The 23,744-nt window shown below is 37.1% G+C and overlaps 1 protein-coding gene across 1 annotated transcript; it reads left to right on the forward strand.

The window, feature by feature from the left end:
- Positions 1 to 204: 204 nt before the first annotated feature.
- On the forward strand, positions 205 to 23,225 carry LOC140745748 (uncharacterized). Its single transcript, XM_073077642.1, has 20 exons — positions 205 to 611; positions 5,298 to 5,416; positions 5,894 to 6,007; positions 8,949 to 9,089; positions 9,496 to 9,588; positions 10,197 to 10,334; positions 11,103 to 11,257; positions 12,193 to 12,360; positions 12,967 to 13,094; positions 14,636 to 14,656; positions 15,786 to 15,812; positions 17,622 to 17,743; positions 17,951 to 18,064; positions 19,021 to 19,149; positions 19,684 to 19,776; positions 20,062 to 20,196; positions 20,798 to 20,946; positions 22,052 to 22,219; positions 22,635 to 22,750; positions 23,129 to 23,225. Exons 1-20 carry the CDS (start codon positions 562 to 564, stop codon positions 23,157 to 23,159), a joined length of 2,211 nt encoding a protein of 736 aa, XP_072933743.1. The 5' UTR covers positions 205 to 561; the 3' UTR covers positions 23,160 to 23,225.
- The last annotated feature ends 519 nt before the right edge of the window (positions 23,226 to 23,744 follow it).

Genomic DNA, 23,744 nt, shown 5'->3' on the forward strand with positions numbered 1-23,744 from the left:
ATTTTATTTTGTCCATTCCAGAGGAACAATACATCTTTATGAGATAAAAGGTCACATATCCTATCACTTAGTAGTTGTGTTAGTAGTAGTATACACTATCAGTAGTTGTGGCGTGATTGACACACAAACATCCATACTTTCACATTTATAATATAAGTAGGATGTACAAAAATGGCCAAAAGCCTCCTGTCTGGGTATATGCCGTTATGCCATGCGGTGCGGTGACCCGGCGACGTATTGTCAATGTCAAAGTTTTAACTTGTGCGCGAGTTCGAACATCGAATTATATCAATTTGTTTCGTATTTTATTAAAATATTTTAATTTAAATCGTTAACCTTCGTGTCGTCCGATAATTGGATTAAATACCTCGATGGCGACGTTAGTGTGACAGAGTTCAATTTTTTAATACGCATTTATTTCCGCTTAGTTTTCATTTTGTGTTTTAACTTGAAGCTAACAGTAGTTTTAGTAGCAAGTTTTAGAACTGCGATAATTATTATTATTCGTTAATAATAAAGCTTATTCGTGTTAAGGCACGTGTCGACTAGTGTTTGTTAAAAATGTTAGAATTCCAAGGAATTATCATCTGTATACCTTTGTACAGCATTGCGTAAGTCATTATTTATTTAACGTATTAAAAAGTTTTGCATTTTTGCATCCGGATTCCATTATCAAACTGCTAATATAATGCTATGCTTAAGTCATATCTAGATAAAATCCATATCTACATTTATCCTATAATAAAGATTTTTTTTCGAATGTTCTAGTTGTAAGTATTATTTGTATTTCACTTATTAGAAGTATGAAATAGGTACACAACTCATTTTATAATATAATGTATAATGTATCAGCAACTATAATATGTCTCACTTTCTATTTTAACCGACTTCACCTTAAAAAACTGGTTCTGTATTTATCAGTATTTTTCCTTTTTCATTTATCTCGGTTTTGTTAACACGCGTTTATTAGCTTGGGTTGTATGTATGTATGTACGTAACAGTAACGGAATCTTTGAACCACTTTGAACGTTCAGTTTAATTCAAAATTTTGAAGAATTATCAAAAACCAATGACAATACACAATTTTAATAATTTTGTACCATTGTCCTTATCAACATCCTCAGGATTAACGATTTTCGAGGGGAGAGAAAGCGCCTCTGAGGAAGTTCATTGCGAGTTACTAGATTGCAAATAATTGCTTTTTAGTTTCAACAACTGTTATAGCGTGATTTTTAGTTTAGAAAATAATAATGTTATTTCCCTATAACTCAAATGTTCTGAAACATATCTATAACATATGTAGAATGGTTTTTAGGATTCCATACTCAAAGGGTAAAACGAAACCCTCCACTATCTGTTCGTGAGTCACAGGGTTTTATCTCTTAAACCGTAATATATAGACACTTGCTGTTTTACAAACGATGCATAATGGTGGTCGCTATAACAACAAATACTAAAAATTAATAAAATAAATATAGTTTAAAAAACTAAAAAACACGCTTTTATGATAAAATCTACTAAAAAGCAAAAAATAATCTTCAATCTAGGAATCAATTAAGGAACAGTAAATAGTATAATTGTGGAAAAAGCGTGGGGTGCTCCATTTCTCAGGTTCGAAAAGCGCCGAATTATTAGTGAAGATTATTTTTGCTTTTTAGTTGATTTTATCATAAAAGTGTGTTTTTTAGTTTTTTAAACTATATTTATTTCTTGTTTACTTATTTATCATATTAAATGTTTATGTAAAAATAAATCAATAGTCATCATCAACCCATTGCTGTCCCACTGCTGGGCACGGGTCTCCTCTCAGAATGAGAAGGTTTAGGCCATAGTCCACCGCGTTGGCCAAGTGCGTATTGGTAGACTTCACAAACCTTTGAGATTTTTTTTTTTTTTCAATCAATTGTAACATATCCTAACTAATCCTAACTAATATTATAAATGAGAATGTGAGTTTCTTTGCTACACTTTCACACCTTAACTCATATATACAGGGTGAATTTTTAAAACGGGCCTTCAGGGCCAAATCCGAAATTATGAGGATTAGCGAAAAATGCTGAAAGGACTTACGAGGCCGATTTTGATAAAAACTAAAACTGCATCATTAGTTTTTTAAAATATCTTTTTCCCTAGCCGGGAATCGAACGAGTTCATTTTGAAAAAAAATACACCCTCTATATTATTCCACCATCTCATAGTGTTGCTTATAAGGATCAAATTCTGGGAAGTAATGATAAATGACAAAGTAAAGGAAAAGCCTCATTTTTGAGAAAATTCAATTTTTTTCATAATAATTTGTCAGTTAAGTTTCCGCCATTCATTAATTTAAACATTTCGCGTATTAACAATTTTTTGGCCTAATATTTCAAATCATTCGAAAGCGGACGTTTTGTTCTCCAAGAATTTATATTTTTATGTTCGACTTAGTTAAGATTATTTTGAGGACCATTATAATAGATTTTCAACTTGTACCATTGTAACATTATAATAGAGTTTCGTTTAATACAGGTGTAAAGTTGACAATTTGCGACAATTGCTTTTTTGAGTCAAATCCGAGTGATTACTTAACAAACACATATAGAAAATCATATTCAACGTTGAAACGAAGTTGCAAACAACAACAGATTAAGAATTTACTAATTAATCACTTATCTATTTTTTATTAAAAAGTAAATCCTAAAAACGGCGGGAACATAATTGCCAACCTTTTACTTTCTCATACCAAGCCGTTTGTCATGGTCATAACATCGAAGAATTTGTTGATTAACCAACAAATTCTTCAATGTTATCACTTATGTATAGTCCTAAAGAATTATACATAAGTCATATGTTATGTATAATCCTTAAGGATTAGTATGCCAAGGTATGAAAAAATATGTATTTTCTTCAAAATTTTCCTTTTTCTTTAATTTGTCACATAACATTACTTCCCAGATTTTGATCCCTATAAGCAACACTATCAGATAGTGGAATAATATAGAGGGTGTATTTTTTTCAAAATGAACTCGTTCGATTCCCGGCTAGGGAAAAAGATATTTAAAAAAAGTAATGATGCAGTTTTATTTTTTATCAAAATCGGCCTCGTAACTCCTTTCAGCATTTTTCGCTAATCCTTATAGTTTGGGATTTGGCCCTGAAGGCCCGTTTGAAAAATTCACCCTGTATAAGTATTGATATCTCACCGCCTTGTAATTGAAGAAAGCCACAAATGGCTGACACATACGTAAAATGGCTGACTGTTTCCTTATTAGGTCTCCGACTGTCCTAGTGTGATTTATGTGGAACAATGCCGATATGTGCAGTTAAGTGGTGCTAAAACACGAAATCGTAGAAAAAGTGCGGAGAAATATTGTTTTATTCGTAAATGCTCTAAAAACTACATTTTTAAAATATTTTTAAAACACGAAAATAAATGACAGTGACAATTTCAATTGTCAAAACTGGTTACATTTTCTTGTTAGGAGTTATCTTTACTAATCTATGCCCCAACTACATAACTGATGATTTTACAACTACGGAAGGTAATGTTTTTCTAACATCATTTTGATGAATCTTATTCCTTGGCACACTATAGCCCAAATGACTTGACAGATTTTTACATATGAGGTATCATTAGATTCATCTTAACTGCGGGAATGTAATGTTAATTTTTAAATTAAATAAATAAACATTGTAATTAAATTAAAACCTTGTTAAACAAGTATTAAAAATTTGTTAAACAAGTATTTTAATTTTTTATTATTTAGTTAGCCTTGGAAGTTCTTATAACTTCCTTAAAACAATATTCATATACATTGTAAACATATTCAGATGTTATTATTGAAATAAGTATTTTTACATAAAACTTTTACACAAAAAGCAGTGATAGCCTAGTGGTTAAAGAAACGCTGCCTCTCGATTGAGGGGTCCGAGGTTCAAATCCCAGGCAAGCACCTCTGATTTTCTAATTTATGTGTGTATTAGAAATTAATTATCACTTGCTTAAATGGTGAAGGAAAACATTGTGAGAAAAACCTGCATACCTGAGAGATTAATAAAAAAAATATCTTAAAGGTATGTGAAGTCTACCAATACGCACTTGGCCAGCGCGGTGGACTATGGCCTTCCTTCTCATTCTGAGAGGAGACCCGTGCCCAGCAGTGGGGCAGTAATGGGTTGATGATGACATAAAACTTAAAAAACAACATGGTGTGGTTGGGTCTGTTATATTTATTATTCAAAAGGAAGTATTAATTTTAATGATGATGTTATGAGCACCACAATAGAATTGCACTTATTTTTTAATACTTGGTTAAATATACCTTATGTAACTATATCAATTCTTAGTTGTATGTAGTAATAGTATGTAAGTACCTACATTTTTTTTTTTAAATATTGGAATAGCAGACGAGCATGCAGTCCAGCTGATGGTAAGTGGCTACTGCCGGCTATGGACATTTGTAATCAACCCCAGATAGAATTGGATATTCATACCTAAAGTCAGCCACAGATGCGCTGCTACCCCTGAGGACTAAGGTAGTACGCCTCGGAAAAGTATGTCTCCAGTACCACACCCTTCAAACCGGAACACAGCAGCGCTTAACACTGCTGTTATGAGGCAGAACTAGATGTGGCAGTGGTGCCACCGGAGTCGAACCACAAAGGGTTCTATCACCTTCAAATTCTTAATAGAAAGAATTTTCACATTAATAATAAATAGTTACTGTATGTTCGCCTTATACATAAAGAAGTGCTTAAAAACAAACAAAAAAGCTGTTAATTTTATTGAATTAACTTTTGTTATTGGTGTGTTGTTGTTATAAAATTTCTGTAAACAACAAACATATAAATTAATATTTATGACCAGTTATAGAAGAGCGGAGCTGCCTAACACAGACATTTGTTTACTAGGCGGCTCCAAATCACTTAATATGTAAATTGTAAACCAATTTATTGTTAAAGAAATAAATATTTTTGATTTTGATGACCAGTTTTTTTAGAGTTTGTTTCTTAAAGGTCTATTGTCATATAAGGCCCCTGATATGCTCATTTTATGAGTGAAATTGTTACAAATGTTCGAATTTGAAAGTGTTATATTTTTCTGCTCTACATATGCACACCTTTCACTTTGACATCATGTATGTTTATAGTTATATAAGAGTAAACTCCAGTCATGCTGGCACGCACACACACATTATACTTACACACACATTCTCACACACACACACACACACACATGCTCTCTCTCTCACACACACGCACACAAAAATACTTTTTGGAACAAATACTAAATGGTAATATGATTTTGTGCATTTCAGAATTTTACTCTTAGGAGCTTCAATAACAGCGGGATTATTCGTGTTTCACGTCGCGGTGGTGCCTTTAATATTCAAGTATTCCAAGACATTTAGACGGAACCTTATTTTTGCTAATGCAGGTATGTATTCAACCCCTTGCCATAACTAATGGTAAGAGTATTTACTGGACGAGCATATATAGTCCACCTGGTGGTAAGTGGCTACTGATGGACATCTGTATTTAACTCTAGATTTGATTAGAATCCTACCTGAGGTCGGCCACAGATGCGCCGCTACCTAGGACTAAGCTGGAACGCCTCAGAAACGTATATATATCTCTCTTACCACACGCATGTAGTACCATAAGGTAAGGTGCTTATGGACATCTGTAATCAACTCCAGACGAAGTTAGTCTCATCTAAAGTCAACCACTGATGCAGGTAGCAAATCTCGAAAATTCTGTTGGAACACCTCAGATAAATATCTCCCTCACCACACTTCAAACCAGAACACAGCAGCGCTTAACACTGCTGTTATTGAAATAGGTGTGGTGGTGGTGCCGCCGGAGTCGAACCACAAAGGGTTCTACCTTTCATTGTTTAATATGTTATTTTCAGTGCAATGGCCTCTGCACGTAGACTTCGAGGAGCCAGCATCAAGTGGTGTGGAAGGTGGCAGGAACTTCTCTATAGAATACGCTTCGAAAGTCGATCAGTGTCATGTTAAGATTGGTAAGGGATTTTCTATAAACCTTAGTAGAGTCGGCGCCATACTGCAAGTCCGCTCCGAATATAGCAACGAGTCGGGTCACAATAGCAAATTGTAGATATTAGCGGGATTGCGACAGCGCGGATATCTATGTACCAGACGCACAACGGGTTCTGGGTTCGATCCCCGGCCAGACATTTGAATGAGGAATTTGGATATCTGTTCTAGTTCTGGTTGTTGTGTAAAGCCTTAGTTACCTTATAACATCAGCTGACTTCTCAGTTAAGTCTCATCAAAATCGGTTCGGACGGGTTGGAGATTACCGGTAAAAAACAAACAGACAGACAAACGTTTTAATTATTATCTTTTTGTTATAAATACTGAATATCCGAAAACAGACTTCTATTTTATTTACTTATATAGATAAATATTTAACAGCTAAATCCTTCGATCACTAATAACTAGTGATCGAAAGCTAAATCCTATCTTTACTGACTTCGAAAGAGATACTCTGTAGTCATAGATTAGTAAAGATTACTCACTCCTAACAAAAGAATGTAACCAGTCTTGAGAATTGTAATAGTGGCGTAGAAAAGTTATGCCACGTCTCCGTGCTATAATGTCCCTAAAGTATTTGAAAAGAATCAAGAATTCAATAAAATAACGGACAAAGCAGCCTTTTTGGCTTCATTCAATTTCAAGGCGGCGAAGTATCTTTACTAATCTATGTCTGTAGTATGTATTTTTATGTATGATTGCTCCGCGATGAATCAACAGATTGATGATTCAAACGGCACTGAATGCAACTATCTGTGATAGTCATCTTTCCGAGAACTTAACGTTGTCATCAACCCATTACTGTTCCACTGCTGGGCACGGGTCTCCTCTTAAGGAGATCTGTAAAAATTCAAAAGTAGGTATATGAGATTTTTTTTAGAGATTAGAGATCTCTGAAGTGTGCACGTTTCCTCACGATTTGGGATTTGAACCTGCGACCACCCGATTGAGAGGCCGAACTGGCTATCACCGTTTAACTAAGGAAAAATCAACAGTTTTAAATCCACGAAAATACCCTAAAATTTTAAAAGCAGTGATAGCCTAGTGGTTAAGAAACTCGGTCTCTCGATCGAGGGGTCCGAGGTTCAACCCCAGGCACGCACCTCTGATTTTTCAAAGTTATGTGCGTATTAGAAATTAATTATCACTTGCTAAACGGTGAAGGAAAACATCGTGAGGAAACCTGCATACCTGAGAGATTTGTAAAAAAAATCTCAAAGGTATGTGAAGTCTACCAACACGCACTTGGACAGCGTGGTGGACTATGGCCCAATCCTTCTCATTATGAGAGGAGACCCGTGCCCAGCAGTGGGACAGTAATGGGTTTATAGACATTGCGATATAAACACAAAAATGCTTATCTAACCGTAATGTAGGTAGTATATTCGATCGATACCCGTAAAGCCTAGACTGCTAACCTTGAACAGCAGTTAGGTGCAATGAACTTTACCGTACCGAATACGTATAGACATCATATTGTAAAACTTATGTAATGTTTTGGCGACTCGTATGACGCAATAGTCTGTAATGCGGTGGGTCCAGGGTTTGATTCTTTTCTAGGCAGATTTGAAATAAGTATTGCAGATCATATTGTAAAAGTTATACATATATAGATAATAATACTAGCTGACCCGGCAAACTTTGTGTTTCCATATAAATAAAAAAATATTAAGGGTGAACAACCCTTATCACTTAGGGGTATGAAAAATAGATAGTAGCCGATTCTCAGACCTACTGAATATGTATATACAATTTGGTGAAAATCGGTAAAGCCTCAGTATATATATCCTTATACTGTGGTAAAGCCGTTTCGGAGGAGTACGGTTACTAACATTGTGACACGAGAATGTTATGTATAAGAGTTTGGCGACTCGTGACGCTAATGCGAAGGGTTCAAAGTTCTATTCCATTCTAAACAGATTTGCTTGTACGCTTATCTGAGAGTAGATGAAAGTATTCCTATCGAGGTTCCAGGAAAAAAAATCAAAAAAGCGAATGAGTATTATTCGGTTCCTAACCTAAATTAAATTTAATTTTCGCATAGGAGAATAAAAGTAATTATTTTTTATTGCAAATTATCTAATAGGAATAGAAGTGAAGCGTTTGTGTTAAGTACACATACGCTTCACTTCTATTGTATTCTATTGTATCTTCTATGTATAGTTCGTGTAAAACTGCTAGTCCGCTCTGACCATAGAAATGAATCGCGTCGCCATAGCAGATTGTATGACTACACCTGCTCGCAACAACTTCAGAGCGGACTAGCAGTTTGGCGCGGATTATACACACGTAAGAAGTTAAACTTCTGTGGAGAATTTAATAAAGAAAAAGAGTCGAATAAAAGTCTCCTTTTTGAAGTCTGTTAAATAATAAAGAATACAAAAGGTACAAAATGTACGAAAATGTTACGTAACTTACCTATCGTTTCGTACTTGAAAAAATCTGCAAGATATTTTCAAGCATTTATTTTATTCATTTTAGTCGACGACCCGCGTGGCGGAGCGGCCACCATACCGGTCTCACGCGCAAAGGGTCCCGGGTTCGATCCCCGGCCAGACAGATACCTAAATGATGAATTTAGATTTCTGTTGCTGGGTCTGGGTGTTTGTGTATTTGTCTATGTGTGTGTCCATGGCACCCACGACACAGGGAATCCTAGTGTGGGGCTGTGAGTGTAGAAAGCGTTTATTTATTTATTTATTTATTCATGGTATCGATTTTTTATATGTCCGTTTTGTTAAAAAAACACTAATTTTCCCAAACGATGCAAAAGGAGTATAATTTTATGCAGGCTCCTCCTTTTCTATTTTTTCTCGCTAATAGGGAGAGTGGATAAATAGTATCTGTTTGTGCGAAAACAGGTACTAATATTAAAATACTTTTACACTTATTTATTCTATTTCGCAGGTGTCTGGCATATACTACCAAAGAGTGCTTATGAGAGGCTTAAAGGCAGTTTTGAGAGCAACGCCGACCATGAACATTTGACCAAGTTGATGGACAGCGAATTAGCTAACTCCAAAACTCCTATCGTTCTCTACTGTCATGGTGAGTATATTGTATAATATAAGTAAAGGTGGTAGAATCCTCCCTAGTTCGACTCCGGCGGCACCACCGCCACTCCTTTTTCGGCCAAATAACACCAGTGTTAAGCGCTGCTGTGTTCTGGTTTGAAGGGTGTGTTAAGGGAGGCAGACTTTTCAGAGGTGTTCCAGCTCTGGTGTAGCGGCGTATCTGTGGCCAATCTCAGTTAGTTATATCTAATCCTATCTAGGATTGATTACAGATGTCCATGGGCGACTTATCATCGGGTGGATGCAGTTCATCTTCTATTACTCCTTTAATAAAAAAGGCTTCCTATATCTTTAAGTAGTCGAGATTTTTATTGATATAGAGATATAATATGTAATATAACATTTATAACATTATTTATTTTATAACATTGTTATTTCAGGTAATTCCAACTCGCGCGCTGCCTCACACAGAGTGATGCTGTACCAATTCTTTCAGCAAATGGACTTCCATACAATCGCGTTTGATTATAGAGGTAATTATATATTTACTAATGGTAGATGTTAAATATTGTTGATATTAATATTTTACGTTGGTTGCAAATAAATTAATAATACATAATATACTGACAGAAGCAATGATATCCTTGTGGTTAAGTAACTCGGCCTCTTGATCGAGAGGTCCGAGGTACAAATCCTAGACACGAACCTCTGCTTTTTAAAGTTATGTGCATATTATAAATTAATTATCAATTGCTTTAACTGCATACTTGAGGAATCTTAAAAAATATATATTAATAAAAATCCTCAAACCTTTGAGGATTTTTATGTGAAGTCTATCAATTCGCACTTGGCCAGCGCGGTGGACTACGGCCTAATCCTTCTCATTATTATGTATGGTAAGGGAGACAGACTTTTCCGAGGCGTTTCAGCTTAGTCCTCAGGGGTAGCGGCGCATCTGTGGCCGACCTCAGGTAGGAATATCTAATCCTATCTGGGGTTGATTACAGATGTCCATGGGCGGCAGTAGCCACTTACCATAAGGTGGACTGCATGCTCGTCTGCTACTCCTATATTATAAAAAAAATGTGAGAGACACCTGTGCCCAGTGATGGGTTGATGATGAGCTTTATATTCTTTTCAGGGTACGGAGACTCCACAAACATCCGTCCAAGTGAAGCGGGGGTGGTAGAGGACGCTCTGGTGGTGTATGACTGGTTGAGAACCGCTGTCGATGTGGGGGACACTAAACCACCCTTATATGTGTGGGGGCACTCTTTAGGTATGCTCAAGGCGTTACAGAACAGTCATATGACCGTTAATAAACAATGTATCCAAAGTTTTACCTACTTGCGACTGTTGCTACTTGTCAAGAGATGGCGCTACACGTACTCTGAATCACGCTATCGAAGTTTTCTCAACATTTTGTACAGATGAACTGGCGTGATCACCTAGCCCAAAGTCCACGAGACCTTCTAGAAATTGTCAAATTTCCATCATTGGCAGCCGAAATTGTATAAATTGGTTATTAACGAGATTGAAAATAGAAAATAAAATTAAAATAAACTACAAACAAAGTAAACTCTACTTCGGTTTAAGACTATAATTTGAGCTGAAAGCCTTAGTTAAATAGAATTAAGTTTAGTAGCAAGCGGGACCCTTTCATTTTATTTCGGTTTACTATTTACAATTTGATCCTGGCTACAAATCCGCCATGTGGTTTTTTAAATACCTATCTAAGAACACTTGGGTTTTTAAGAGGAATATAATGACACCTTAACCGTGGAGTTTAATCCAGCCGTATGAAAAATACGAGGTATTAAACATAAGATACGCGCGAAAAAAAATGCAGTGGGGTAAAACTGGCATTCATTAAATTTATTATTGAGTTCAGATTAAAAATACTTCGCAACAATCCGCTACAAATATGTATAAAGTAGTTTTTAATCTTAACTTAATGGCATGGATTTCCGCAAAGTAACGTCTGATACAATTAACTATTAAATTTATTAATTGAAATAATAATTAAATTATTTTGTGTATATTCTAGGTACGGGCATCTCGTCCCATCTTCTAGGTAACCTAGAGGAGTTGTCTCGGACTTATCTGGAACGCTCGGAGCCTCTACCGCTCCCCAATGGTCTCATTCTAGAAGCTCCTTTCAATAATCTGGCTGATGAAGTCGCGAAGCATCCCCTATCGAAGGTATTCAATTATTATATGTTATGTGTATAAGAAGCATTTGTGTACTTATGTTAATTCAATTATAATGTTTTATTTGTGTAAGAAGCATTTGTGTAGCTACTTATGTTAATTCAATTATAATATTTTATTTGTGTAAGAAGCATTTGTGTACTTGGGTACACATGTGAGAAGTTAAGCTTCTTTGGCGTTTTTTTTAAGAGAATGCGTGTATTAATTTCTTGTGTATAGTACGCCCCAAACTGCTAGTCCGCTCTGAAGTTGTTGCGAGCAGGTTTAGCTATACAATTTGCTTTGGCGACGCCATTTATTTCTATATTGAGAACGGACTTGCAATTTTACGTGGACTATACTTATGTTAATTCAATTATAATATTTTATGTGCGTAAGAAGCATTTGTGTACTTGGGTACATATGTGAGAAGTTATGCTTCTTGGGCTTTTTTAATGAATATTTGTACCAATGTCTTGTGTATACGAGCAAGTGAAACTATTATAATATTTAAAAACTACAAAATGATTGAAACTTATCAATATTTTATATATTATATGAGTATTTTTGGTACCTTTTTTATAAAACTTGCGACGTTTACTGAACTTTTAATAAAAATATGAAAAATAAAATAATTACTTTGAATAATAAATATTTTGAAAAATAAATTCAAGATGGACAGACAATTTCTTATTATTCTGAAAGGATTTGTTGAGAAGAATACGAATAATTGGCCAAGTGAGATTAGAACTCTTTTACGGAGGCTTCTGAACACAATGCATTTACTTCTATGGCTGTTACAACAGCCAACAAATACTAAAAATAAAAGATAAATTTGTTCGTACGGTACCCTAAGTGTGCATATTCGACTCGCACTTGGCCAATTCCCTTTAAGTACCTCAAATTACGATTTTGAAAACTTTAAAAACTTTAAATATATTTTTCAGTTGGTAACATGGCTGCCATACTACGAAACGACTTTCGTGGAGCCCTTCAAGTCGTGTAAGGAGCACGAGTTCAAATCCGACACTCATCTCAGCAGAGCGAAGCAGCTTCCCATCCTCATCTTGCACGCGAAGGACGATATCATTGTGCCCTTTATTGTGGGCCTTAAGGTATTAACTATATTTCTTATTATCTTATATATAAATTCTCGTGTCACAATGTTAGTTACCGTACTCCTCCGAAACGGCTTTACCGATTTTCACCAAATTTTATGTGCATATTCAGTAGGTCAGAAAATAGGCTACTATCTATTTTTCATATCCCTAAGTGATAAGGGTTATTCACCCTTAACATTTCTTTATTTATATGGCAACACAAAGTTTGCCAGGTCAGCTAGTATATATATTTTATTACATGGAGTAGCAGACGAGCATGCAGTCCACCTGATGGTAAGCGGCTACTGCCGCCCATGGACATCTGTAACCAACCCCAGATAGGATTAAATATACTTACCTGAGGTCGACCACAGATGTGCCGCTACCCCTAAGGACTAAGCTGGAACGCCTCGGAAAAGTCTGTCTCCCTTACCACACCCTTCAAACCGAAACACAGCAGCGCCTAACACTGCTGTTATTGGGCAGAAATAGGTGTGGCGGTGGTGCCGCCGGAGTCGAACCACAAAGGGTTCTACCACCTTCAAATTACGAACTTATTGAACGTAATTCAAATTTTAAATCTCTAAATGACATATTAATGGAATACCGTTTGTTTTTCAGCTCTACCGCTCAATCCTACAATCTCGCGTAGACGGTGGCGCCACCATCAAACTGCACGCTTATGACAAGAAACAAAACTTAGGTCACAAATACATTTGTACCGCTAACGATTTGCCTGAAGTTATTGGGTAAGTGGTTTCATTTTCGACGGTTTCTTTCATATTATACTAGTTTTTGTCCGCGGCTTCGCCCGCGTTTAAAAGAAAGTAATGTGACATACTAACAAACATAAAACTGACAATTCGTACCTTCATTGGAATGAAAGTGGCGCCGTATGGCGAAAATTTGTCGTACCAACTCTGAAACATTCGTGGGCTCATGGACAACAACTTTGCTAAAGATCATCACTTGATCAAATGCATAGTTTACGATTCAATCCTTACTAATATCAATTAAAATAATCGACTTTTTGGTCCAAAAGATCGATTCTCCGGTTAATCGATCTTAGATCGCCATCCCTAGTTCCCGTGGGATTTTCGGGATAAAAACTATTCTATGTCCTTTCTCGGGTTTCAGACGATCTATGTACAAAAAATCATTAAAATCGGTTCAGTGGTTTAGGCGTTAAGAAGAGACAGACAGACAGACCAAGTTTTGCTTCGGATTTATAATATTAGTAAGGATAAGTATGAAGTATGCAGTTTAAGTATGGTATAGTCCGCTCTGAATATAGATATGAATCGCGTCGCCATAGCAAATTATATGACTACACCTGCTCGCAACAACTTCAGAGCGGACTAGCAGTTTGACGACAACTATACTTGAAGTTCATGACACATACAAGGTCCCTCCCAAGCATTTATTTTTTCAATACAGGAGTTGCAAAGGAATACGCAATCCACCTGATGGTAAGTGGTGACTGCCACCCATGAACATCTGTAATCAACCCAAGATAGGATTAGATATTCCTACCTGAGGTCGGCCAAAGATGCGCCGCTACTCCTGAGGGCTAAACTGGAACGCTTCGGAAAAATGACTCCCTTACCACAACACCTACTACACCTCAAACCAGAACACAGCAGCGCTTAACACTGCTGTTATAACAGAAATAGGTGTGGCGGTGGTGCCAGCGGGACCAAACCACAAATAACTGAAATTGTCGCTTCATAATAATCTAGCCAGCATCTACACCCATCAGTAGAGTAGTTTTTTTGGCAAAGGGAGATCTCCCGCCGGGCTAGGTGATCACGCCCGGGGAGCGGTCGTGCTCCGACAGTCACAGTTCGGAACTTGTATATATGCCAGATGTTTAGAAAACTTCGATAGCGTGATTCAGACTACTCGTGGCGCCATCTCTTGACGAGTAGCGGGAGGTCGCCACAGTTTCATGCTCTAAATAAGTATTGCCGTGGTACCTTCCCGATCGAATTATTCGTTCTTTTCTAAATTACAAATTTTGTTTCTACTTTGGCAAAGGGAGATTCCCTGTGGGCTAGGCGATCATGCCCTGGCAGCGGCCGGGCTCTATCAGTCTCAGTTCGGAACTTGTATATATGCAAGATGTTTAGAAAACTTCAATAGTGTGATTCAGCAGCGCCATCTCTTGACGAGTAGGGAGAGGTCGCCACGCTACGTTACCATATTATAACTGATCGGCCATTATAAAACTTTCAATTTTGAAGTTCAAATCCGAAGTCCGATGTTAATATTTATGTTGTCTGTATTTCAGGGAATTCGTGAAGAGCCATCAGTAAAGTGCCTGCGCCAACGCTTAAACGCTCAGTACTACGTACTGCCTTACGTATTTTATTTATTTTTGTTACTCTAAGCTTACATTTTTAATAAACTTTGGAGAAAATTGACTTTTATTTATTTTGTCACAGATTCACAACGCCATGTATAAATTGGTAGAGTTATTTTTGTTATGATGTTTTTTTTAAATGTTAAAACAAATATAAACTGATTTTGGGCATTCAGAAATAATTTCACAGACCTTTATTTGTTTTCTGTCCATCAATACCCTTACCATGAGGTTTTACGTTTTGACCAATATGACTGTTTTGGTATTTGTTTACGTATTGGCCCATACAATTTCCAAGTTCTAATATAATCCGCTAGGGGCGCTGATTGGAGAGGAGCTTAGGTTAATGTTCCGAGATTTTTGTATATTTTTCTGTTTTGTAATAGTTCTATTGCTTGTGCGTGTAGACATTAATGCACGCATTCTATATTATTTTATATATGTATTAATACACCAAAGAAGTATCATCATCATCATCATCATCAACCCATTACTGTCCCACTGCTGGGCACGGGTCTCCTCTCATAATGAGAAGGATTAGGCCATAGTCCACCGCGCTGGCCAAGTGCGTATTGGTAGACTTCACATACCTTTGAGTTTTTGATAAATCTCTCAGGTATGCAGGTTTCGTCACGATGTTTTTCCTTCACCGTTTAGCAAGTGATAATTAATTTGTAATACGCACATAATTTTTGAAAAATCAGAGGTGCGTGCCTGGGATTTGAACCTCGGACCCCTCGATCGAGAAAGAAGTATAACTTCTTACATGTGTACAACAAGACACATATTATGCTTTTTTATTTAAAATATTTTAAGTTTCATGTTTTGAGCTTCAGAACTATCGTGTTTTGTGTGAGTGTTGCATAAAACAGTGCCAGTTACATACCTATATAAAAATAATCTGTGATTACTCTCAATTCTGACAGAATAAAAAAGAATATAGTAAGGAAATGTCTTTATGACAATTTACTAATTTAGTTTAAAAGTATATAAAGTATACATAAAAATGATAAAACATTTATGAATTACAAAACAACGTAAAATGTAAAAAATAAGGGAAATAAATAAAATTCTCAAGTGATAAAATTTCGAAAATGGTGTTTGGGTAAGAACATTAGATAGGACCCACTTAGTAGAGATGTGCTGAGTCAGGTCGACTAGAGTACTAATAAATGGTCTTTTTTTTTATAATAACGAAACACCTTGTGAAGTGGTGGTAGTTTGATATTCAAAAAGTGCTCTGTAAAGAACCTATTTTGAATAAAAAAATTGATTTGATTTGAATATAGGAGTAGCAGACGAGCACAAAGTCCTCCTGATGGTAAGTGGCTACTGCTGCCCATGGACATCTGTAATCAACCCCAGATAGAATTAGATATTCCTACCTGAAGTCGGCCACACATGCGCCGCTACCCCTGAGGACTAAGTTTGAACGCCTCGGAAAAGTCTGTCTCTCTTACCACACCCATCAAACCGGAACACAGCAGCGCCTAACACTGCTGTTATTAGGTAGAAATAAATAGGTGTGGCGATGGTGCCGCCGGAGTCGAACCACAAAGGGTTCTACCACCTTCGAAGTGATCGCTCGCGTGCCAGTGAAACTCGAATACCTTATATAGGCAAACTAGTGAATACAACAGGAATTGTGCAACTTAAAACTTATAAAATTTTACTTCATGCTAACTCGAATACATTGTGAATACTCTGGACTCGAGTCCTAACTCGATTCTTTTTTTATGAGTACTAAAGTATACTTACCAAAGTGATAGTCCGCTCTGAAGTTTTTACGAGCAGGTGTATGTAGTCTTACAATTTGCTATGGCGACGCGATTCATTTCTATATTCAGAGCGGACTAGCAGTTTTACGCGGAGTATACTCGAATACCAAAAATGCGACTTGACACATCATTAAATTAGACGGTCTACTCGCACACCTGCAGGGGCAAGCTAGGGTGCATGGAGGTCGTGATATCGGAAAAATTTCTACACACTTTCCTGCCGTGTATAGCGACAGGGGAAAGCTAGGGGCCAAGGGTTTCGCACCCCTGCTATCCTGCCGCAGGCCCGATATCGGAAATTGCACCTGCTTGCCTGCACATATCACACTTAGCAAACAATTAAGGCTAATCCCCATTCTAGATTGCCTCTGCGGCAGGTTTATGAGTGAGCACTCTTAGTTATCCGGCTCTCTTACGGTGCATTTCCACCAGATATTCACGAAGTCGAAGCTAAGATCATCGAGTAAGATGTGCTATGGAAATGCTATAGCTATACCGGTTGCGATCCTTAGTTCATATCGTTCTCTTGCATTTCTCTTTATAAAAAACATAACTTAGCTAGGTACTAGATCTAAGTTCTACATGGAGTTGGTTACAGATGTCCACGGTTAGGTATATGATTTTAGACTAAAATTATCGCGGAATTGAGACATTTTATTATGTAACGGGTACTCACGATATGCGTTTTTTATTGCCGATATTTCGACCAAGTTGCATGGATCGTGGTCACGGTGAAACTCCACGGTTATGTTTTCATACTAAAATACTTTTATTATCGTCAACACATTACTGTTCTACTGCTGACACTGCTGCTGTCTATTGCTGGGTACGGGTAGGTGACCTGTGTCTGGCAGTAAGACAGGCGTCTTAAAACGAGAGGAGATTAGGCCATAGTCCACTGCGCTGGCCAAGTGCGTATAGGTAGACTTGACACATACTCCTTAGTTTTTTTTAAAGGACTTTCAGCCGTGCTGGTTTCCTCACAATATTTCCTTCACTATTTAAGTAAGAAATATTTTTTTTTCTGAAAAATCAGAGGTTTAGGGTTTAAATCTCCGTCCCCCAATTGAGAAGCCGAGATTCTAACCACCAGGTTATTATCTTTAACTATTTTTACAGAAATACGTTGTTTTCAGTGTTATTTTAGTGGCAGGCGCATCTCTGACCGCGTGTGTGCTTCTCGTCCAAGTGGCTGTGTTGCCCCTATTATTTAGGTATAGCAAAACTGTGCAGAGGAAAATGGTATTTGCGAATTGTAGTAAGTATTCGTAATATTAAAAGGTACCTCAAAGTAAAGATAGAATAAATACGAGGCATTAGAACAGCTTAGTAGGGTAGTATCTAAGGCAGGAATTCTCCTCCAATTCTTTCCGGGGCTCTTCTTACTTAGGGCTCGGGTGATCCTTTATAGTATATTGTAAAGAATTTCTCTTATTTTTGATGAAAATATAATAATTACTTACAGTAAATTATCCAAGGAATACGGATTTTGAAAATCCCTCCAGTTGTAATGTGATGGGCGGCAGAAATTTCTGTGTTGATTTTGAGTCGAAAGTTGATAATTGTCCAGTAAAAATTGGTAAGTAACTTTTATATACTCGTAGGCAAACACTAAAAAGTAGATATAACTAGCTGACCCGAAAAACGTTGTTCCCATATAAATAAAAAAATGTTAAGGGTGAACAACCCTTATCACCTAGGGGTATGAAAAATAGATAGTAGCCGATTCTTAGACCTACTGAATATGCATATAAAATTTGGTGAAAATCCGTAAAGCCGTTTCGGAGGAGCACGGAAACTAACATTGTGACACGAGAATTTTATATATAAGATAAAAACGATGCTATACGTTCTGTAGCCTTAGTAAGAGTTTTTAAAAATCTTTACAAGTATAATTATATAGAAAGCATTTATTTTTACATTTTAATTTAATTTTGATAGCATAGTAGTTCCGTTTTTAAACTTATACTGCAAAATTTTAGTTCCGATACGGTCCACGGGGGTGCTGTATAAGCGAATACGCAAACGTTGAACGTTTTCGAGCAAACGTAAAAACTCGTACTAAGGGTACTGATATTTAAACAAAGTTATTAGGAGTTAAAGATAAATAAAATTGCAAGAAAAGTGAAAATAAAAACCGATTTCTTGATTCATACGCTATTTGAGTCGTGCACAATACTTTCAATTTTAAAAAACCCTATTTTTCAAACCAATGGCTGCTTTCATATTTTTGTACCCGAGCAGATTATATTTTTATTACACAAGAAAGTACGATAGATGGCGTTGTAATAACGATTGCACACAACGCCATCTATATGAAGTCACTCATCCTCTTATTATTTTTACCGAGCTCTTAGGCGTGTATGTTTTCTAATAATGTTTTCAGCGATAAAATTCATGGTAATATTTTTTAAAACGTACATAACTTCGAAAATCAAAGCTACCTAGGATTTTAATTTCGGACTCCCAGCGTAAAACCGAATTTGAAATTATTAGGCTATCACTTCTATACTACTGTTTTTTTATTTTCCATAGGAGTATGGCACATAGTACCAAGTTCGCAGTTCCAAAAACTATTCGTGGTCAGAGATTATGCGGATTTAGACTCGAGGTTACACGAAGAACTGAAGAGTAAACATAACACCATAGTGTTGTATTGTCATGGTAAGAATTTTAAGTATAAAGAGATTTTTATATAGGCACGTGTGCCAAGGGTGCCACTGGCCATATTAATTTTGCGAGGTGGTCAAAACTACCTAAATAGTGGGAAATTTTGTCTTATATTTGTCAATACTTAATACATAATTTCGAATCTGTAATAATAATGTATTTTTTTTTCATATTATTGGCAAATAACATAAGTTCTAGTTTTTAAGATCGTAATTTTATTAAATTCATCTACAATTTGTTTTTGGGCAAATTAAAAAAACCACTCACGTAACTGACAATTAGATATTTACTGTTTTCGAAAACCGCCACGCGATTAGAAAAGTTAGTCGGATTATAGTGAAGTGTGTTATCAAATATTTTTTACAAATCCTGCTAGAGGTCGCTACCATATGTGTGGTGAGTTTCCACAATTCAATAAGAGAGGGCGTTACATGTATGATAATTTATGACTAAACTTATTTTTATAATTTTGAAGTCATGAATTTATGATTAGAAATGTAACATTTTACGTCATTTTTCGATTTTAAGGTAATTCGAGCCACAGAGGGACCCCGCATCGCCTGCAAATGTACAAAGTTTTCCAGGAGTTAAATTATCATGTAATCACTTTTGACTACAGAGGTACCTAAGAATCGCTGTTAAATTTTAGTAATTGATTTTTTAACTAAATAAAGTTGTTTATAAAAATGATTTAAGCTAAATAATAATGTTTTTAAATTGTAACGGAGCATACATTTTAATTATGTGTCGATCTAAGATTAAGGGGAGTGAGCTGCTTCGAAGGATAGGTAAAGGTACATGTTAAGAGCGGCATACTTTTTCGAAGCGTTTCAACTTAGTCTTCAGTGATAGCAACGCACCCGTTGCCAACACATATTTAAATAAATATCGTAAGTACTAATACAGGATACGGAGACTCGACACATCTAAGGCCGACAGAGAAAGGAGTGGTGGAAGATACCTTCCACATCTACTCCTGGCTCATGAACACCTTCGATGATGATAAGAAACCCACGGTTATCTTATGGGGACATTCAATAGGTAAGTATTTAAACATGAACTTAATTGAAAATTAAATCTAGGTAGTACCACTTGTGGATCGACTCCGGACGCACCACAGCCACACCTATTTCTGCCTAATAACTGTCTTCAGTGCTTCTGTGTTCCGGTTTGAAGGGTGTGGTAAGGGAGACATTCTTTTCCGAAACGTTCCAACTTCGTCCCAGAGGATTACCCCCTGCGGGTAGCAATGCATCGATGGGCGTCCATAAATTATTTTAATTATTTTTATCTTCCGCTCCTATGTTCCGGTATGAAGGGTGTGGTAAGGGAGACAGACTTTTCCGAGCTTAGTCCTCAGGGGTAGCGGCGCATCTGTGGCCGACCTCAGGTAGGAATATCTAATCGTATCTGGGGTTGATTACAGATGTCCACGAGCGGCAGTAGCCACTTACCGTCAGATGGACTTCATGCTCATCTGTCTTTCCTATATTATCTGGAAACTTATCGGGGATTGATTACAGGCGTCCATAGATGACAGTAGCCACTTTCTATCGGGTGGACTGTCCGTCTGCTAATTCAATATTATAAAGAACGTTCCTTATTTACCCTGCTTTGCGTTATCTAAGCTTCATAACTCCAGGTACCTCAATAGCATCGAACCTAGTGTCACACATGAGGGACCTGTGCTACCGCGCGGGCAAGCCCTGCCTCCCGCTGCCAGACGCCCTGGTCCTGGAGGCGCCCTTCAACAACCTCGCTGAGGAGATTGAGAAGCATCCCTTCTCTAAAGTTGGTTTGGTTTAAAAGTACTAAAGGACATAGTAGCCTCGTAGGCCATTATTCGGCCTCTTATTGGAGCTGCAGGGTTCAAATCGTAGGCCTGCTTCTGTCACCGTTTTTTTTTTTGTTGACAAGGGGGAAACCTTCAAAAGGTACCCGACGCCATGGGAGTGACGCCGGGTTATGTGGGTTTTTTTTACCGCACTAAAACCCCCCCGGTGGCCGTTCTCAGCGTTTGGTGGAGAACTCCGGGATCTCCAACGGAATACAACCGGAGTCCTCCTAACGCGATGCCCTTCTATCGGGCCCTGCCCTGGGGGAGCAATTTACGCTCCTCTCACATCCCCTGGTGATTACAGCGATATGCGACCACACAAACCGCTGTCCTTCCCGGGGTCGCTTGCTGGATGGTTTGACTCTTGCCGCCCGCAACCCCGAAAGCCCCTTTTAGTCTCCTCTTACGACAGGCAGGGGATACCGTAGCCCTATTCTGGTCCTGGTACTACAGGGACCTAAATCTGCTTCTCTCACCTACTGATGTTTCGAGATTAAGTACCTACGTATTAGAAATTAGTTTTCATAAATATTAACGTTGAAGGAAAACATGGTGTGGAAACCTAACTATGAAACATTTTTATAAAATTGATTCACCATTGTTGAATCTACACGAATATTATAAAGAGGAACTTTGTATGTTTGTTTGGTTGTAATGAGTAGGCTCAAAAACTACTGGACCGATTTTAAAAATTCTTTCACCATACGAAAGCTACATTATCTACGAGTAACATAGGCTATATTTTATATGAAATATATTTGATAAATAGATTTTGAGGCGGTACAAAGTTTGCCGGGTCAGCTAGTTATTTATAAAATATATTTATTAAATCAAAAAGCATAAATTATTGGAGTTACTGTGTACAAGTCCTATAATTCTGTATTTTTTTTAGGGAATTGTGTACATTATTATAAATCTTAAAAAGGTTCGATTTTCCCTGAAACTAGGGCAAAAACCGTTTTGGTTGGTCATTGTCGGTAAATAAATGAAGATAAAATACCCTTTCATTGCGTCTGAGTTTAAAAATAAAAACAGTATTAACACAATTTTCTTTGTCAGCTGGTCTCTTGGCTGCCCTACTACAAGGAGTCCTTCGTCAAGCCCTACACGAAGTCTTCGGAGTATACCCTCACCACCGATCAATACTTGATCTCAGTTACCGACCTTCCAATCCTCATTTTACACTCCAAGACTGATAAAATCGTGCCTTTTGAATTAGGAGTGAAGGTTAGAGTTATATTATTAATATCATTAAGGTATTTAGGGCTTTAAAAGTGAAATCCATCAAGTTTGACTCCGGAGACACCACTTCGACACCTATTTTTTCATAATATTGTAGTAGCAGACGAGCATGCAGTCTATCTGATGGTAAGTGGCTACTGCCGCCCATGGACATCTGTCATCAACCCCAGATAGTATTAGATATTCCTACCTGAGGTCGCCCGCAGATGGGCCGCTACCCCTTGAGAACTAAGCTGGAATGCCTCGGAAAAGTATGTCGCCTTATCACACCCTTCAAACCAGAACACAGCAGCGCTTAACACTGCTGTTATGTGGCAGACATAGGTGTGGAGGTGGTGCCGCCGGCGTCGAACCACAAATGGTTCTACCACGTTCAATTACTATTGGATTACGATTGCAGTTGCACGAGTGTATAGCGGAGTCGCGAAGGGCGGGCGGCGCGTGCTTAGAGTTCCACGAGTTCGACAGAGGGCATATCAACTTGTACGAGTCCCCGGATTTGCCTGGAGTTGTTCAGTAAGTATTTATTTTATATAGCGTTCCGTGCCCGAAGAGTAAAAACGGAACCGTATTATTAAGCCTCCGCTGTTTGTCTGTCAGTCTGTCTGTCACGGGGCTCTATCTCTAGAAACGTAATAGATAAACAATTGAAATTTTTACAGAGTATATATAACGGTGGCCGCTATAACAACAAATATTAAAAATAAAAAAGTTGAATATAAAAAGAGATACAACCCCATACAACAAACTGGTATTTTTCGGCATTTTTCGAACTAATTGACTAAATGATGACTAATTTTTTTTTTATTTCTAAAACATTTTAAGTAGGTACCTACTGGTTTGGTTAATAGACTACTTTTGTAATACCTAATTTTTATTTTTTTATTTTTACAGAAATTTTGTGCGGCGGATACAAGAAAAATAATGAAAAACGTTTCTTTTATAGAACAATGTGTTGTCTTAAATATTTTGTTCGTCTGTGAAACAGAAATATTATGTATTTCAAAAATGATGTTCTTTAATTTCTCACATACCTAATATATTACCCTTACCTATATTTAAAGTTTCTTTTGGTCGATAGATACCTACTAATATACCTACCTAGGTATTGCCTTCCTCATCATTATTCAACATTATTCATCTATTGCAGTAGTAGTTTAGGCGTTAAGAAACTCGGCCTCTCGATCGAGGGGTCCGAGGTTCAAATCCCAGGCACGCTCCCAGCCACCTCTGATTTTTCAAAGTTATGTGCGTATTAGAAATTAATTATCACTTGCTAAATGATGAAGGAAAACATTGTGAGGGAACCTGCATACTTGAGAGATTAATTAAAAAAGAAATTCAAAGGTCTGTGAAGTGTACCAATACGCACTTAGCCAGCGCGCTGGACTATGGCCTAATCCTTCTCATTATGAGAGGAGACAAGTTCCCAGCAGTGGGACAATAATGGGTTGTTGATGATTCGTCTATTCAAAAATGAATATAAGTAGCAAAGAAGCTTGCAGCTATC

The sequence above is a fragment of the Epargyreus clarus genome, unplaced genomic scaffold (genome assembly GCF_041222505.1).
Source record: "Epargyreus clarus isolate Ecla_fem2 unplaced genomic scaffold, WU_Ecla_fem_2.2 ptg000011l, whole genome shotgun sequence".
Classification (NCBI taxonomy): domain Eukaryota; kingdom Metazoa; phylum Arthropoda; class Insecta; order Lepidoptera; family Hesperiidae; genus Epargyreus; species Epargyreus clarus.

Coding starts and splice junctions, on each gene's coding strand:
- LOC140745748 (XM_073077642.1), top strand. CDS start 562: ATGTTAGAATTCCAAGGAATTATCATCTGTATACCTTTGTACAGCATT. Junction 6,008..8,948: donor TCAGTGTCATGTTAAGATTG/GTAAGGGATTTT, acceptor TCTATTTCGCAG/GTGTCTGGCATATACTACCA. Junction 15,813..17,621: donor ATTTCGAAAATGGTGTTTGG/GTAAGAACATTA, acceptor CGTTGTTTTCAG/TGTTATTTTAGTGGCAGGCG.